We start from the raw sequence: 17,762 nt of genomic DNA, 5'->3' as shown, positions 1-17,762 counted from the left end.
GGAGGAATGTGGGTGGCTGGATCTGTTATGGGGACTAACTAAAGTGGCAGTATAATTAGGGGACACTATTATAGTAATTCTATAAGAGGAGGGGTTCTGTTATAGAGGCACTGTGACTGAGGTATTTTGGTATGAGGGCAATGTGATTGGATGGCAGCACTGACTGCAGCTGCCATATTTATGGGGCCACTGGGTGGAGCTGTCAAATAGAAGCCACAATTAGTACAGAAAATATCTGTAAAGCTGCCACATTAATCAAATAAGGCTAAGTTCACATCTCGTTTTGTGCACTCGTTTGTGGTATACGACGACGTATACGTTTTTAAAGTTACAAAAACCTATGCATTTGTAACATATTCTTACGTTTTTTTGTGGTATACGTTGCATACGTTTTTATAAGTTTGTGTCCGTTCTTACTTATAAAAACGCATACTTTTTTTGTTCTTTAGCCAAATCAAACTTTGTAAAGTCAAAGCGTATATGTTTTACGTATGCAAACGTAGGGTTTAATATTGCATACGTTGACATTGACTTCAATACAAATAAAAACATATAAGTTTTGGAAAAGTACTGAAAAGCGTAGTAGACTACGCTTTTCAGGACATAAAAAAAAAAAGGGTACAACGTAAGCAAACAAAACATAGTCACGAACTACACCATTAGGGCATCCGCCCTGACCATAGAAATCAATGTGCACACTGCGGACACTGTTTTCTCATGTCAAAACGTGTACATCAGACGTAGAGTAAAAACGAGATGTGAACTTAGCCTAACAAATACTTTTTCCAAATGTTGCCACTATTGTGTCTCCTGAAATTCAGCTCGCCGTTATTATTGTAGCTGACCCCTCTCCCTTCCCCTGATATTATACTATGTCATCCAAGTCATTGCTTGTTTTCATCTATAATTCCTTAGCATTGTTACTCCTTATGTAAGGAGTATTCAGCTGTTAGACAGAGACAGAATGATACATGAACAAAACATTATTGCTGGAAGTGTTGATATGCAGAGAGAGAAAGTGATGTATCACTGGTAGATGTGAGCGAGCGCCATAGAAATGAGAAATGCAATAACTATGACAAGATAACTGGTTCCCTGCTCTGTTATGTATCCGCACAGCTGTTGCTTGGAGAATGACATATTCAGCTGATATACTGCAGATGGATTCAGCCTGCAGCAAAGGCCTCCATGAACTAATGCAGCTTTATTTTCATTTATGTCGACTGGTTATGACTTGGAGAGAGGGTCAAATAGGATTACACTGTGTGCGATGTGAAGTGATCTCTTAATCCAGGATCCCAGAAGAGGGAGGCTGTAGTAATGTCTTTGTTTGCCTCAATGTATTGCAGTCTTATTGAGTAATAAATCAGCCTCCTGTATATATTTATTTAGCATGCACGATACCTGCCAACATTTCATGCACGTAACCAACACCTTCACCCCCTCTTATAGTACAGGCAGATCCAATATTCAGTCTTTGCAGGAATAAATGAGATCACTAATGAGGGGTGTAACTAGGAAAGACTGGGCCCCATAGCAAACTTTTGACTGGGGCCCCCCTCCGCTGGGTGTAACACAACCCCACCTTGTAGATAGTGCCTTTTTTACAGGCCCCCCCCCTGTAGATAACGCCATACAGCCCCCTGTAGATAGCGCCATACAGCCCCCCTGCAGATAGCGCCATACAGCCCCCCTGTAGATAGCGCCATAGAGCCCCCCCTGTAGATAGCGCCATACAGCCCCCCCTGTAGGTAACGCCATACAGCCCCCCTGTAGGTAACGCTATACAGCCCCCCTGTAGGTAACGCTATACAGCCCCCCTGTAGGTAACGCCATACAGCCCCCTGTAGATAGCGCCATACAGCCCCCCTGCAGATAGCGCCATACAGCCCCCCTGTAGATAGCGCCATAGAGCCCCCCTGTAGATAGCGCCATACAGCCCCCCCTGTAGGTAACGCCATACAGCCCCCCTGTAGGTAACGCTATACAGCCCCCCTGTAGGTAACGCTATACAGCCCCCCTGTAGGTAACGCTATACAGCCCCCCTGTAGGTAACGCTATACAGCCCCCCCTGTAGGTAACGCTATACAGTCCCACCCCCCTGTTGGTAACGCCATGCAGCCCCAACCCCCAAAAAAAATCCGACCTATAGTGTGTCCTACAAAAGACATGTATCCCCTATCCACAGGATAGGGGACACATGTGTGATCGCTGGCAGCGAAAGTCCCCCGAAGTTCTCCATGACTAACCTCGGACTTCCGGCGTCTGCGCAGCTCAAAAAAAATGAAAGGAGCGCTAGTCACGCATGCGCACAAGCGCGACCGGCGCTCCATTAATTTCTACGGAGCTGCAGACAGACCCCGGAAGTCTGAGGTTTGTGATGGAGAACTTCAGGGGACTTTCGGTCCCCCGTTCTCCCGATCGCTGCCAGCGATCACACATGTATCCCCTATCCTGTGGATAGGGGATACATGTCTTTTGTAGGAACAACCCCTTTAATGGCAGAGCGGGGAGATACCTCCCTGCTCTGCCGTAGTGTTCCTTGGCGTCGCGCTGTAGCAGCCATAGCGGCAGCTAGCGGAGCCTCCGGCCATGGTGGGGGCCCGTGCCGGCCGGCGACACGGGCCCCCTTATGCCGCGGGCCCTGTAGCAGCCGCTACGGCTGCTACAGCGGTAGTTACGCCACTGTCACTAATGCCTCTGTAATACCAGGGCTTCTAGTGACGTCATACACTGCAATTTCCTGGTGGTGAGAGATGAGGAGTCTAACTTAATTTTACCACTGGCAGTTCTTTAAATACAGGTACCCTGTGTTGTCATCTTGGGGTACCCGAGCACCATGCCAGATTTGTGATACTTTAAACATACAGCTGCAATATGTTCCTATCTCCATAACAATTGAATTATGTTGCTGCATCAAATATTCAGCTCACACTTTGCGTAAATAGTTGTTGAAAATCGGCAACAAATACAGTAGCAGCAAAGTGGATGAGATAAAACAAATCCCATGCACACCGCTGCGTAAATACTGAGCGGAAAAAACGCTCAGAATTTGACATGCGGTGCAGAATTTCATTCCGCAGCATGTCAATTGTATTTGCGTAAACACTGCTTATCTGTTGCGAGTTTTCCTCATTAACTTCAATGGGGAAGTAAAACTGCAACAAATAGCAGATAAGTTTTTTTGCGGGCGGATTCGCCACGATTCCACCGCAAAAAATGCAAAAATAAAAATCTTATTCTTACCCAGAATTCTGTGTTTCTTCCTCCAGGCCGACCTCCTGGGATGACATTTCATTCCATGTGACCGCCGCTGCAGCGGTCTCCTGGGATGAAATGTCACCCCAGTAGGCCGGCCTGCTAAATGCTGCAGTTTTCCGCAGCGCACATTCCGGACAAAAAAACACCGTTTGTTGAGGATTTTCGCTTGGAGTTCCCTGCGGCCACCGGAGCGGAAATGCTGTGTAATGTTACGCAGTATATCCACCCTATGTGCACTCAGCCTAAAGGATTTGTCCCCCAATAGTAAATAGGAGATAGTGTCTCCGTGGTAGGATCTCCAGCAATCACCTGTAATCTGTGGGGGAACTCGGCAGCAAGTGTTCAATTTTCCTGCGGTGTTGTCCCAGGACAAGTTAAGCATTTCACATTACAGGGACAGTCCATGTAACGCACGGACATAATGGGTCGTCCAAAGCAAGATGTGCTCTTTGACACTGCTCTTCATTCTGAATAATAGGTGCTGAATGGGGGAACCCATCTATTAACCCCTACGAGCACCATGACGCAAATGTACGTCCTTGTGGGCAGTGTATTAGTGCACCAGGACAGACAATAACTGCGCGGCTCCCGTTGCACACTGTCGGTGACAATGTGCACCGGAACCAGGAGGTCAGTTGTCCCTGACAGCTAACACTCCCCAGTCACCTGCAATGGACGTGTAAAAGCGGTCCAATGCTGGCGATCAATGTAATCAGTGGATCTGTACACATCCACCGATTTCATCGTTCCTGTAAAGAAAGTGTTAAAAATCGTTCCCGGGACTTGTAATTAAGTCCGGAAACGGCTACCATGGAACCCCCGTACCCCGCGTGACCGGCAATGGACCAATAGCAGCAGTCCATTGCCAGCGATTGCTGTGATTGGTGGGTCTGTTCAGATCCACCAATCACAGTGCGTTTTTAGACGGGCGCGGGTAAAAAATACCCCCCCCCCCGACAGCTAACATTCCCCAGTCACAGGCACTGTACCTGTAAAAGCGGTCCAATGACGGTGATTGATGTAATCGGTTTATCCGTACAGATCCACCGATTGCATCGTTCCTGTAAAGAATGTGTAAAAAAAGTTCCTGAGACTTGTAATTAAGTCTGGGAACGGTTACTATGGTTCCCCCCATGCCCCATGTAACCGGCTACAGGCTAATAGTCCATTGCCGGCGATTGCTGTGATTGGTGGGTCTGTTGAAACCCACCAATCACAGTACGTTTTTCACCCAGGGCGGGTGAAAAATAATTGACACAGGCTCTGATCCCTTTGTTGGTGAAGAGAAGTTGGGGAGATCAGTGCCTGTGTCGTGTTGTGTGCCCCACACAAATTGAAAATCATAATTAACCCGTAATTTCCTGCTCCCCTGTTCCTAGTGTGTGACCCCACACACCTCCCTGTGTATAAGGGAGATTTTCTTTTTTTTTCCATAAATCACTAAAAATAACTTCGTTGTTAGGTAGTTTTATAGGTCGTCTACGTCAATTCGTCACGTCAGTTAATCAGTGTCAATCCATTGTCAGTGTCAATCCGTAGCGTCAGTCGTGTCACTTGTCAGTTAGGGCCTGTTCACATCACTGTTCGCTTTCCGTTCCGGGGTTCCATCAGAGGTTTCTGTTGGGTGAACCCCGCAACGGAAAGTCACACTGAAACCACAGCTTCCGTTTCCGTCACTATTGGTATCAATGGTGATTGAAACATTGCGAATGGTTTCCGTTCGTCACCATTCCGGCAGTTTCTGTTTTTCCGACGGAATCAATAGCGCAGCTTTAGCTTAATCTAATATATTTTTTCTAAATAACACTGACTTATTCTGTCTTCAGCTAAACTTTTACATATGACTGATACACCTTCACATGTTTTATAATGGTATCGGCTTTTTATCAGTGTAGCCTCTTAAACATCGGCAGATTTTTTCATTTAATACATCTTTTTAAATCTCACTATTATCCTTTTAATTAACATTTTTCTCATATTTTAGTTATGGTCTCATGCTTTTTTTTCAAATGCCTAATTGTATTTTACTTTTCATTTAACTTTCTGCTCAACATTACGTCACAGCTGTTGCTTGGCGGTTTTTCCGTTACAGTGTGTTTTGTAATTGTGCTGTCAATCATTATATAAACCAGTGTGTTGGTTAGCTCACTTGCATTTGACCTGATGAAGACGCCGCTTCAGCGTAGAAACGCGTAGTCTGTTCATTAAACTAAGATTTATTCTATCAATTGGACTTTGTTCTTTTGGATGTTATAGCAGCGCTATCTTGAGGTTCACCTTTTTTCCATATACCTAAGATATATGGACAGTGACGTCAGGGACTTCTCCTGGAGCGGTCCCCTAATCCTGAAGCGGAATCCCCGACCACAACGGCTGGTGATTCCGCTCCAGGAGAAGTTCCTGATTTCACTCTCCATATATGGACAGTGACGTCAGGGACTATTCCTGAAGCGGAATCTCAGGTCACAGCCGTCCCTGACACAGCTGTTTCCGGTGATTCCACTCCAGGAGAAGTCACTGTCCATATATGGACAGTGAAGTCTGGGACTTTGCCTGTAGCGGAATCACCGGCCGACGGGCTGCTGTGGCCGGGTATTCCGCTTCAGGAGCAGGGGGCCGCTCCAGTTTAAGTCCATGACGTCACTGTCCATATATGGACAGTAAAGTCAGGGACTTCTCCTGGAGCGGTCACCTACAGTGGCGCTGTCTACAGGAAAGGGGGGTGCCATCTACGGGGGGAGTGCAATGTACAAGGGGGCTGTGTGGTACCTAGAGGGGGGCTGTGTGGCACTTCCTAGAGGGGGGCTGTGTGGCACTACCTAAAGGGGGGCTGTGTGGCACTACCTAAAGGGGGGCTGTGTGGCACTACCTAAAGGGGGGCTGTGTGGCACTACCTAGAGGGGGGCTGTTTGGCACTACCTAGAGGGGGGCTGTACGGCACTACCTAGATGGGGGCTGTACGGCACTACCTAGAGTGGGGCTGTGTGTTTTCCGTGAAAAAATTAAAAAAAAACAAAAAAAGTGTCAGTGTTAGCAAGCGTAAGTGTTTTTAGTGCTTTATGTGGAAAAACAATATATATATATATATATATATATATATATATATATATATATATATACACACACGCACACACACAAATGAATAAAAAGGCTGTGAAACATTACACTGCCGAAGAGGCGTATGCCATGATCGCATCCGATACGGACTCATCGAGCGGTGAGGAACCAGAGTTCTTTCTCTCGTCCTCCTCCTTTAGTGACAGTGAGGAACCTCCTCATAGTCGCAGGAGGGTTAGTGCCCAGGTTCTGCCTCACCCTCGAACTGCCATTCTGCCTGACGCTGGTACTGCCAGAAGTGATTGGTCACCCTCAACCAATTACACCCCCCAGATCCCAGAATTTACTGCTGCTGCAGGAATTCATGTGCAGATGGAAGGGCTGCCTGTAATTGGATTTCTCTAATTGTTATTTAGCGACAATTTGATAGAACTTATGGTGGACCAAACCAACAATTACGATCACAATTTATAGCCGAACACCCCAACTCTTTTTATGCCCAGCCCAATTGTTGGCAACCAACTAATTGCACAGAAATGCAAAAATATTGGGGGTTAGTCCTGAACTTGGGTCTCACTAAAAAGCCCAAATTGAGATCCTAGTGGTCCACGGACATTTTATATCATTGTCCTCTGTACCGAAATACTAGTGCATGACCAGACCCCGATTTGAGGCCCTCCAAAAATTTCTACACTTTAGTGACAACTCCCACTACCTCCTCAGGATGACCCCAACTCTGAAAGACTATTTAAAATTAGGCCCGTCATAAACATTTTCTCCCAAAAAAATTCCGAAATCTACACCCTTGACAAAGAGATTTCAGATGAATCCCTGGTGCACTTCAAGGGCTGGCTGAAGTTTTCTCCAATATTTGCCCAATAAGCGCGCCGGGTACGGAATCAAGGTTTACAAGCTGTGTGAGTCTGAGCCCGGATATACATACGCTTTCCAGATCTATAAGGGTAAAGACAGGACACTACAGCCCCCAAATTGTCCCCCTATCGTGTCCACAACAGGGAAGATAGTGTGGGACCTCCTGCACCCACTGTTAGATCAGGGGTATAACTTGTACTTGGGCAACTGGTACACAAATTTACCCCTGTCTAAAAGACAAAATAACAATGGCGTGTGGGACGGCCGAAAAAAAATGCGGAATAAATTCATGGGGGGGGGGGGTTGACCTGAATGATCAGGTTTTAAAACCCTACAGTGCCATTCGAAAAAGTAAAACATGGTACAAGAAATTGATAGTAGCACTGTACAATTCATTTTTTATTTTTTCTGCTTCAGACGAGGTGGGGGAACCTTCTCCTGCTTCAGGTAGTACTTTCCGTATCGTTCCTGGGCAGCACTTTCCAGGTGAAGTGCCTGCAACACCAAAAAAAGGCAGGGGGCAAAAAAGGTGTCGTGTCTGTGCAAAAAGGGGTATCCGTAAGGATAACATATCAGTGCGACACTTGTCCATCAAAACCCGGACTCTGTATGAAGGACTGCTTCCGCATGTTCCACACCTCCCTGGATTAAAAAATTTAGACTTTTAAAACACCCACCCCATTATCATTCTGGTCTTTTACCCATTTTTAAAATTGGACACTAAAAAAATGTATAACAAAACTAAAAGCCCTCATTATACCTCTAGATGAATACCTAATACTCTAACAAACGTGTATGATCTTTTTTTAGGCCTATTCTTGTGGCTAAAAATCATCCAAGTAAAAATAAGGCCTTAAAATCCTTGTAGTACTTCGTCACTTCGAGGGACTTATATGTGTCCAGACAACATATTTAGACAACTTTGTGTTTATTTCTGAAGTCAGAAGAAATACTGCACTAAACATTGAGGTGCTTTCCTTCACTTACATGCTGTGTCTGAAAAATCTGTCCAAAAAAATTACGCATGTGTGAAAAATGTAAAATTTTATTTTTCATACCAAATTTCCACTAAATTCAGCAAAAGAATCTATGCGGTCATAAAAATGATCACAGCCCTATATAAATTCTTTGAGGGGGTGCAGTTTGCAAAATGGGGTCACTTCTTGGGGGTTTCCACTGCACTGGTACCTCAGGAGCTCTGCAAACGCGACATGGCACCTGAAAACCTTTCCAGCAAAATCTGTGCTCCAAATAGCGCTCCTTCTCTTCTGAGCCCTGTCTTGGGTCCAAACAGCAGTTTCTGCAAAAAACCTGTGGGGTCAAAATGCGAACTATACCGCTAGAAAAACTCCTTGAGGGGTGTAGTTTCCAAAAAGGGGTCACTTTTCGGCGATTTCCACTGTTTTGGTCCCTCCAGGGCGTTGCAAACACGACATGGCACTGAAAACCATTCCTGCAAAATCTGCACTCAAAAAAACAAATGGTGCTTCTTCCCTTCTGAGCCGTCGTGGGCCTAAACAGCAGTTTATTACCACATATGGCATATTGCCGTAATCGGGAGAAATTGCTTTATAAATGTTGTGGTGCTTTTTCTCCTTTATTCCTTGTAAAAATTAAAAAATTCTATGATTTTTCCGAAAAACAGTAGATTTTTATCTTCACTCTCTATTTCCACTAAATTCTGCATTAAAAACCTGTGGGGTCAAAATGCTAACTATGGCGCTAGAAAAATTCCTTGAGGGGTGTAGTTTCCAAAATGGGGTCACTTTTGGGAGGTTTCCACGGTTTTGGCACCACAAGACCTCTTCAAACCTGACATGGTGCCTAAAATATATTTTTAAAAAAGGAGGCCCAAAAATCCACTAGCTGCTCTGTTGCTTCTGAGGCCTGTATTTCAGTCCATTAGGACACTAGAGCCACATGTGGGATATTTCTAAGATCTGCAGAATCTGGGCAATAAATAATGAGTTGTGTTTGTCTGGTAAAACTTTCTGTGTTACAATTTTTTTTATTACAAATGAATTTTGGCAAAAAAATATGAAATTCTAAAATGTCTTTAATTCCTGTAAAACGCCTAAAGGGTTAAGAGACTTTGAGAATGCTGTTTTGAATACTTTGGTGCAGTTTTTAAAATGGGGTAATTTATGGGGACTTTCTAATATATAAGGCCCTCAAAGTCACTTCAGAACTGAATTGGTCCTTGAAAAAATAGGCTTTTGAAATTTTCTGGAAAATGTGAGAAATTGCTGCTAAAGTTCTAAACGTTGTAACGTTCAAAAAAGGATGCAAAAATAAAGTAGACATATGGGAAATTAAATGTTAACTAGTAACTATTTTGTGTGGTATTACTATTTGTCTTACAAGCAGATGCAATTAAATCTTCTCTTAATTTTGATGTTTTCACAAATAAATATTAAATTTGTCGACCAAATTTTTCCACTAACAAAGTACAATATGTCACGAGAAAACAATCTCAGAATCGCTTGGATAGGTATAAGCATTCCAAAGTTATTACCACATAAAGTAACACATCAGATTTGAAAAAATCGGCTGTGCCACAATGTCAAAACAGACTGCGTCCTGAAGGGGTTAACTCAGAATTTCCTAGAAAGTATTTGAAAGTAGGTTTTATAAACCAGACAACCAATGAAAGACTCAATTCCTGAGAAGGATTTTATGCTACTTCTTCTCTGAACTTTGAAGAATACAGCATTCTCCCCTCCGTTAAAAACATTTTCTCTTTTCTTACATATTTGTGAATTACCTGCCATAGTTTCTTACTTTCTGGGGAAATTCAGTCACAGATACATATAGTACTGTGCAAAAGTTTTAGGCAGCTGTGGAAAAATGCTGCAAAGTAAGAATGCTTTCAAAAATAGAAGTATTATTAGTTGTTTTTTTTATCAATTAACAAAATGCAAAGTAAATGAATAGAAGAGAAATCTAAGTCAAATCAATATTTGGTGTGACCACCCTTTGCGTTCAAAACAGCATAAATTCTTCTAGGTCACTTGCACACAGTTTTTTAAGGAACTTGGCAGGGTGGTTGTTCCAAACATCTTGGATAACTAACCACAGATCTTCTGCGGATGTAGGCTTCCTTAAATCCTTCTGTCTCTTCATGTAATCCCAGACAGAAGCGATGATGCTGAGATCAGGGCTATGTAGGGGCCTTATCATCACTTCCAGGGCACCTTCTGCTTCTTTACGCTGAACATAGTTGTAAATGACATATATGTTTGGGGTTGTTGTCCTGCTACCGAATAAATCCCTGATGGTATTGCATGATGGATAAGTATCTGCCTGTATTTCTCAACATTGAGGAAACCATTAACCCTGACCAAATACCCAACTCCATTTTCTGAAATGCAGCCCAAAACTTGCAAGGAATCTCCAACATGCTTCACTGTTACCTGCATTATTGTACCACACTCAAGCCCTTCTGAGAACAAACTGCTTGCTGTTAAAGCCAAATATTACAATTTTGACTCATCAGTCCAGAGCACCTGATGCAATTTTCTGCACCCCAGTTCCTATTATTTTGTGCATAGTTCAGTTGCTTGGCCTTGTTTCCACGTCGAAGGTATGGCTTTTTGGCCACAATTCTTCCATGAAGACCACTTCTGGCCAGACTTCTCCGAACATTAGATGGGTGTACCTGGGTCCCACAAGTTTTTGACAGTTCTGAGCTGATGGCACTGCTGGACATCTTCCGATTTCGAAGGGAAGTAAGCATGATGTGTCTTTGATCTAATGGACTAAGTTTCGTTTGGCCGAATACTGCATCTACGGTACTCAACCTTGCCTGTTTCTTTGTGCTTCTTCAAAAGAGCTTGGACAGAACATCTTGAAACCCCAGTCTTCTTTGAAATTTTTGCCTGGGAGAGACCTTGCTCATGCAGTATAACTACCTTGTGTCTTGTTGCTGTGCTCAGTCTTGCCATGGTGAACCTGTGACATGAAACGGTCTTCCACAACCTCATTTCTGTAGTAGAGTCAAGCTGTTCCTTACCCAGTTTTAAGCCTCCTACACAGCTGTTTCTGTTACAATTAATGACTGTGTTTCAATCTACATATGAAAATGATGATTATCATCGCCTGTTTGGTATAATTTATTAATCATACACCTGACTATAATCCTACAAAATTAATGACTTTGTGCAAGTGTACTTAGAAGAATTGATGCTGTTTTGAAGGCAAAGCATGGTCACACCAAATATTGATTTGATTTATATTTCTCTACTGTTCACTTTCATTCACTTTATATTAAGTTAATTCATAAAAAAAAAAACTATTAACACTTCTAATTTTGAAAGTATTCTTACTTTGCAGCATTTTTCCACAACTGCCTAAAACCTTTTGCACAGTACAGTACATGAGAACATCGCATTGGTGAAATCCTTGACCGCCACCGAGTTGCAGAATGAAAGCACTCTATGGGATGCTCACACACCTTAAGCATTACACAAACGTTTCCATTGCTGAAAATGTAGCAAAGAAATAAAAGCAAAGGGCCATTCAAATCAGTGTCAGTTTGTTTTGAAAGCTATGTCAGGTATCCAGTAATGGACATCACAGAGAAGTGTCAAAAGGGTGTGAGCACTCTATAAAATCCTTTAATTCTGAGTGATTCTGAGAACAACATATCAGACAGGGATTCCCTTACACTGCAACAACTATGTGACCTATTCAGCCAATGAATGAAAGCAGGGTACAGCCCTACAATCTGTGTGGGGAAGTGGAGTCTTCATACTAAGGGGGCTAATTGGTAAAAACATTTTCATCCCATTACATACCCTTATCAGAACCATATGGAAGCGGTTAACCACTTTCTAAATTAAGTCGTTGTATGCCCAAAAAAGAAAATGTAATCTAGCCAATAGGAGCTCTGCTGAAAGAGTGCATCCCCCGCTCCATCTGTAAACTTGCATGTGCAGGTATATACAATCTAATGCTTGCATGCACACTATTTTTGCAGTCATCCTGTGGGTTATGCAACTTTTCATGTTAGGGCATATAACATTTATATTTAGAAAGTGAAAAGCCCATTTAGACGGAACGCGTCATGTTGAAAATACAGTCCGATCAGCAGGCGGCATATTATAGAGCAAGAAGAGCTGAGCAGATTGATACTAAGTTTTCTGGGAAAAAATTAAATATAACTTGTAATTTATAGATCTAAATCATTGCTAACTCTGAGCTTAGGAGTCCAGTGGGTGGTCCAACTCAGTGATTGACAGCCTTCTAAGTATGAGCATACAGAGATAGCTGTCAATCACCGAGTAGGACCGCCCACTGGACTTCTAAGCATAGAGAGAACAGGGATTTAGACGTATAAATTACAAGTTATACTAAGTCCTTTGCCATAGCTTCTCCTGCTCTATAACATGTTGACCGCAGACAGGACTGCATTTTCAATGTGACAGGTTCCTCTTAAGCTTTTTTTAATGAAAGTATATCTAAAAATAAACTCCAGAGAAATTCAGTTTGTATTCTATTTGTAAATATAACAAAATGGATAGAGACTTGCCTTTTTCCGTAGTTTTTCTGCAGCATCAAGTTCGACCTTTATTGTTTTATCAAACTTATTTAACAGCTTGGGCTTCTTTTTCTTAGCTATAAAAAGACGTATAAAATATATGTATAATTAGACTACAGTTGAACGAGATGTGAGACATGTTTCCAATTTCCTTTCTGCAGCGCCAACATAGTGCCGATTGGTTGGGGTCAATCCTATTTAATAATTCTGGTGTTTTGTACCACCTTGAAAGAATTGTGAAATTTAGCTCTTGTATTCTGGTTGTGCTAGTGAGAGAGTGGGAGTTTTTGAGAATCAGAGCAGTTTGATCTTTTGAGAACGATTTGCCAATTTCTCTTTCCCATTTTTCAATAAATGGCGGGAAGTTGTCTCTAACTCTAGAACTCACGTTACTAAACCTAGACATGACATACAAAATTTGAATGCTGCAAAAACCATAATTGAAAGACATTGGAAGGAGACGGTCACACCATCCATTCTTAAATGGATAAACGAAATTTGTCTGATTCAATCATTTGAAAATACAAAATGGTCTTTAGATCACAACCTGGATAAATATTTTGAGATCTGGGATAATTGGATACCATTTCAAACAAAAGGGAAACTATATGAATATCTCTAAGAGGCAACAATTGAGTGATGGTCTCCTTCCAAGCCTAGACACTATACTTGTAGAATTTATTTTTGAGTTCTTTTATTATAATATATGTATAATTTAAGGTCAATATACAATTAGTATATGGTTACATTGATGCACTTTAACAGAGGCGTAGCTAGGTTCTCCCCCACCCGGGGCAAAAATTCATTTTGGCACGCCCCCCCCCCCCCACCCAACTTCTTTTCCGACATCTCCTTCCTTCTCGCCATGTTTGCTTTCCCTACCAATCAATGAAATGTAAATTTCTTTCACTCGAGCATAAAACCATTTGTACATTTTACAAGCGATATAGTTATATAAGGTAGTTAACATAACAATAAATTAAAAGGAAATAAATTAAAGACGCCAGTGTGACTGACTAAAACAGATTGTATATCTGAGGCTAATGAGACTATATGGTGACATGATGAGCAGCCTCCTCTTGTAGATAGTGCCACACAGCACCCCCTGTAGATAGTGCCACACACCACACCTTGTAGATACTGCCCCACAGTCCCCCTTTGTAGATAATGCCACACAGCCCCCTGTGGATTGTGCCACACACCCCACCTCGTAGATACTGCCACACAGCCACCCCTTGTAGATAGTGCCACACAGCCCCCTGTAGATAGTGCCAGACACCCCCTCTTGTAGAAACTGCGACAGAGCCAACCTGTAAATGGTGCCATGGCCTCCCCCGAAGATAGTGCCACACACTCCCCTTGTAGATAGTGCCACTCCCACTGTAGATAGTGCCACACAGCCCCCTTGTAGAGTGTGCCACACAGCCGTTCCTGTAGAAATTGCCACACTCCCCCCTAGTAGAAAGTGCCACACACTTACCCTTGTACATACTGTCACACAGCCCCCCTTGTAAATAGTGCCACACAGCTCCCCTTGTAGTTAGTGCCACAAACCCCCTTGTAGATAAAGCCACACAGTCCCCCTTTGTAGATATTGCCACATAGCCCACTCTTGTTGTGCCACACAGCCCCATATTGTAGATAGTGCCACACAACCCCACCTTGTAGATAGCGACTTTAACCCCATTTTTTTTCTGAATTGGTCCATTATTCTGTACTGATTAATTCCTTAATATATCTTAATTAGAGCCAGAGCTCAATTTTCTGACCAACTATAAAGTCTATGCATAGAGAGAGTTAAAAAAAAAATGACATACTATCTTGCTTACAGCGACCACTAGACAGAGCTTATTGCATACTGTTTATACATTTAACTCAATGATAAAACAAACAATGTGCAGTAAGGTCCCATTAATAACGGCTGCAAGCAGAGGGAATTGTATCATTTAACTCTATGGATAGGCAGGAGATTTGGAGCTCTGTTTTAGAAAAATAGAGCTCTGACTACTCCAATAATAATAATTAAATATATTAAGATATTGATCATCACAGAATGTTGGACCTAAAATGACAAACATTGAGGATTAACTATTAAAGAAAACCTCATACTAAAATTCTTTCCAAATATAATTTATTACATGCATTTGAATAAAATGTTTTATAAAGACATGCCATACAACAATCACTCTGTGCTTAGTTTTCAGTGCAATGTGGTGGTCACCTTGCTAAGGGACCAGTACAAAGTTTTTCCTTTAAAATCGTGCATGCAGAGGTAGTACTGCCAGTACTGTGGTGACGTTTATTACAGCTTTTCTCATTCATTTATACATAACTATGCAATAAAAGCAGTAACTTCTTGATAAAGAAGCCAGTAAAAAAAAAAAAAAAAGGGTTCCTAGATGAAAAATTGTAGATGAATATTTAAGCAAGTGGAGTTTACTAAAAATTAGATCAGAGGATTATTGCATATAATACCAGGAGTAGAACCACAGGAACCAGACGACATATCCAAAGGGCAAAACAGATGCGTTATCCAGGCCGAAGGCTTTGGTCAAGGCTAGGATCAGGAGTCAAGAACAGAGTCAATAAGCACCGAAACAAAAGCCAAGAATAGAACATACCTTAATCTGCAGGCAAGGGTTGATTAGCTGCTTCTACTTTAAATAGACTGCCAGGCCTGATGTCATCAGATGAGGCTGGCGAATAGGAGCTGGAAGCCATGGCTTCGCTGGAGCAGAAGAGGAGGCGTCTGTTGCCTAGCAACCGGACGCTGCCTTTGGCTGGAGCTGCAGCCATTTGCCGGGACTCGTAGCTGGAGCTGGCCAGGTGAGTACCTGTGTCCCCTCCTCTTAGGGTCTCTTCCTGAAGGGGACTGAGGGAATATTTTTAAATTAAATCTCTCGATAAGCAGTGGAGCATGAACGTCCTCCTTGGGAATTCAGGTTCTCTTCTCAGGACCATATCCCTTTTAATCAATTAGATAATAGAGTTTCCCAAGAACCTTCTTATAGTCAAGAATTTGTTTAAGTTTAACATTTGCTGAGGATTCAAAAGTGGAAATAGAGGACGTCTTGACTTTCGCAAACATGTTGATGACCAGAGGTCGCAGAGGAGAAATAAAGAAACTATTGAGCATCCAGATAGAAGGTGGCAAAATTAGGTGAAAGTTAAATTTGTTAATCTGTTTCAGTAACTGGAATGTACCAATGAAACGTGAAGCAAGTTTATAAGATAGAACTTTAAGTCCTTAATTTTCTGTAGACAGCCAGGCTCTATACCCAGGAACAATTTTAGGAGGTGGGCATCGGTACTTATCAGAACCAAAATTTGGGATTAGCAGCAGAAACCTCCAAATTCTTGTGTACCTCCATCCAGATGTCCTGGATTTTCTAGAAACATCCACAACATCTGGTACCGGAGGTGGTACCGAGTTTGGAAGAGGAATACTCGGGCTACGACCATAGCCCGTTCAAAATGGAGATTAACCGAATGATTTGGAAATGTGCTTGTTGTAGGCATAATCAGCAAAGGTAGCTGCTTGGACCAATAATCCTGAGCATTAATACAAGTTCAAATTCACATTGCTTGCATTCCATTTACCATTACTTTGAGGATGGTATCCAGAGGAAAAGTCCAGATCCTCAAGCCTTACACAGTGCCCTCCAGAATTGGAAAACAAACTGCACTTCACAAGAGACATTGTGAGCTGGTAGAGCACGGAGGCAAAATATTTCCTTGAAGAATGTCTGAGCCAACCGAGGAGCTGAGATTACAGCAGAAAGTGGTATAACTTGGGTCATTTTAGAGAAGAGATCCACTACTACACAGATGGTACTAAATCCTTGAGCAGGTGGCAAATCAGTGACAAAGTCCATCAAGATTTTAGACCAAGGTCCGGATGGAATGGGCAAGGTCTGGAGGAGACACAAGGATGCCTGTCTGGATGATTTGAACTGGGCACAGGTGGTCCAGAAAGCAATGAACTATTTAACTTCTTTTTCTCTATTCAGTCCACTAGTAGTTTCAGGAGAGTAATTTGCTGGTATGTTTAACTCCAGGATGTCCTGACAATAGTGAAGAATGAGCCCGAGAGAACACCTTCTGACAGAGATTAAGAAGTACAAAGATAAGTCCTTTGGGAAGAATGTAAGGGGAAATATGGTTGCGGCCAGAATACAATTTAGATCGATATGTGCCAGATCCTCAGGAAGGGAATCAGTCAGATCAAAGGACCTACAAAGAGCATCCTCTCTAAGATTATTGTCTCCACATTATACTATTGTGTGTGTTGGAGTGGCATAACTAGCTCTATGATACCCGGTCTAGTGAGATGTGCAAAAAAAATAAAAAATCCTCCACTTCTAAAAAAAAATGTGCTTGCCTGTTTTTCTTTGTGTCTCATGGTGTATATTCTGTCCATTCCCCTTATATATTGTAGTATGGTGTTTACTTCTCCTATGGTTTGGTCTAGTAGGTTTATTTAGTTATCCATTATACAATACACCATTTTGACACTAGAAGCACCCTATGTACAGCTAGAGACATAAAGTTGGCATTGCACTCTCCATATCTAGTTCTGTTGGTTTGTATTGAAAAATGCATATTACTAGGTCTAATGATATAGAGATGTGCCAGTGACTCTGGATATAGTTTTGAACATAAATCCAAAAGGCCTGTATGTTGTCACATGTCCAGAGTCCATGCCACATAGCTCATCTTTGGAGTCTGACATTTAGGGCAGGCGGTGATTCTGTTTGGTTTATTCTCAGCTTTTGGAGGTTAAAACCAAAGTAGGCATTGTGCACCAGTCTGGAAAAAGTTTTCCTCCACCTCTCGCTGATGATACACGTTCTAACCGGAGTCCAGCCCTCTGGGATTTGTGTGCAATATCCTAAGTATGCTGCCCCATCTGTTAAAATTCTTATTAGTACAAGGTGTTAAGACTATATTTCAGAGTCTTCAAAAGGGTTAGATAATGACTCTCTGTGCAGATTATTGAGTCTAGAGTGTAAGAAGGAGTAGATTTGAATGT

General features: G+C 42.3%; 1 protein-coding gene across 4 annotated transcripts in view; it reads right to left on the bottom strand.

Moving 5' to 3' along the window:
* The window catches only part of ASPH (aspartate beta-hydroxylase), a 214,222-nt gene that overhangs the window by 64,250 nt on the left and 132,210 nt on the right, over positions 1-17,762 (bottom strand). For all 4 annotated transcript variants that reach the window (XM_075826191.1, XM_075826193.1, XM_075826194.1 and 1 more), the window contains one exon: positions 12,722-12,807. In XM_075826191.1, coding sequence (XP_075682306.1) covers positions 12,722-12,807 — 86 coding nt within the window. The remainder of the gene's footprint in view (positions 1-12,721; positions 12,808-17,762) is intronic.

This window comes from Rhinoderma darwinii, chromosome 5 (assembly GCF_050947455.1).
Source record: "Rhinoderma darwinii isolate aRhiDar2 chromosome 5, aRhiDar2.hap1, whole genome shotgun sequence".
NCBI classification, from domain to species: Eukaryota; Metazoa; Chordata; class Amphibia; order Anura; family Rhinodermatidae; genus Rhinoderma; species Rhinoderma darwinii.
The sequence above is the reverse complement of the archived record's forward strand: the minus strand, read 5'-3'. Positions and strand labels throughout refer to the sequence as shown.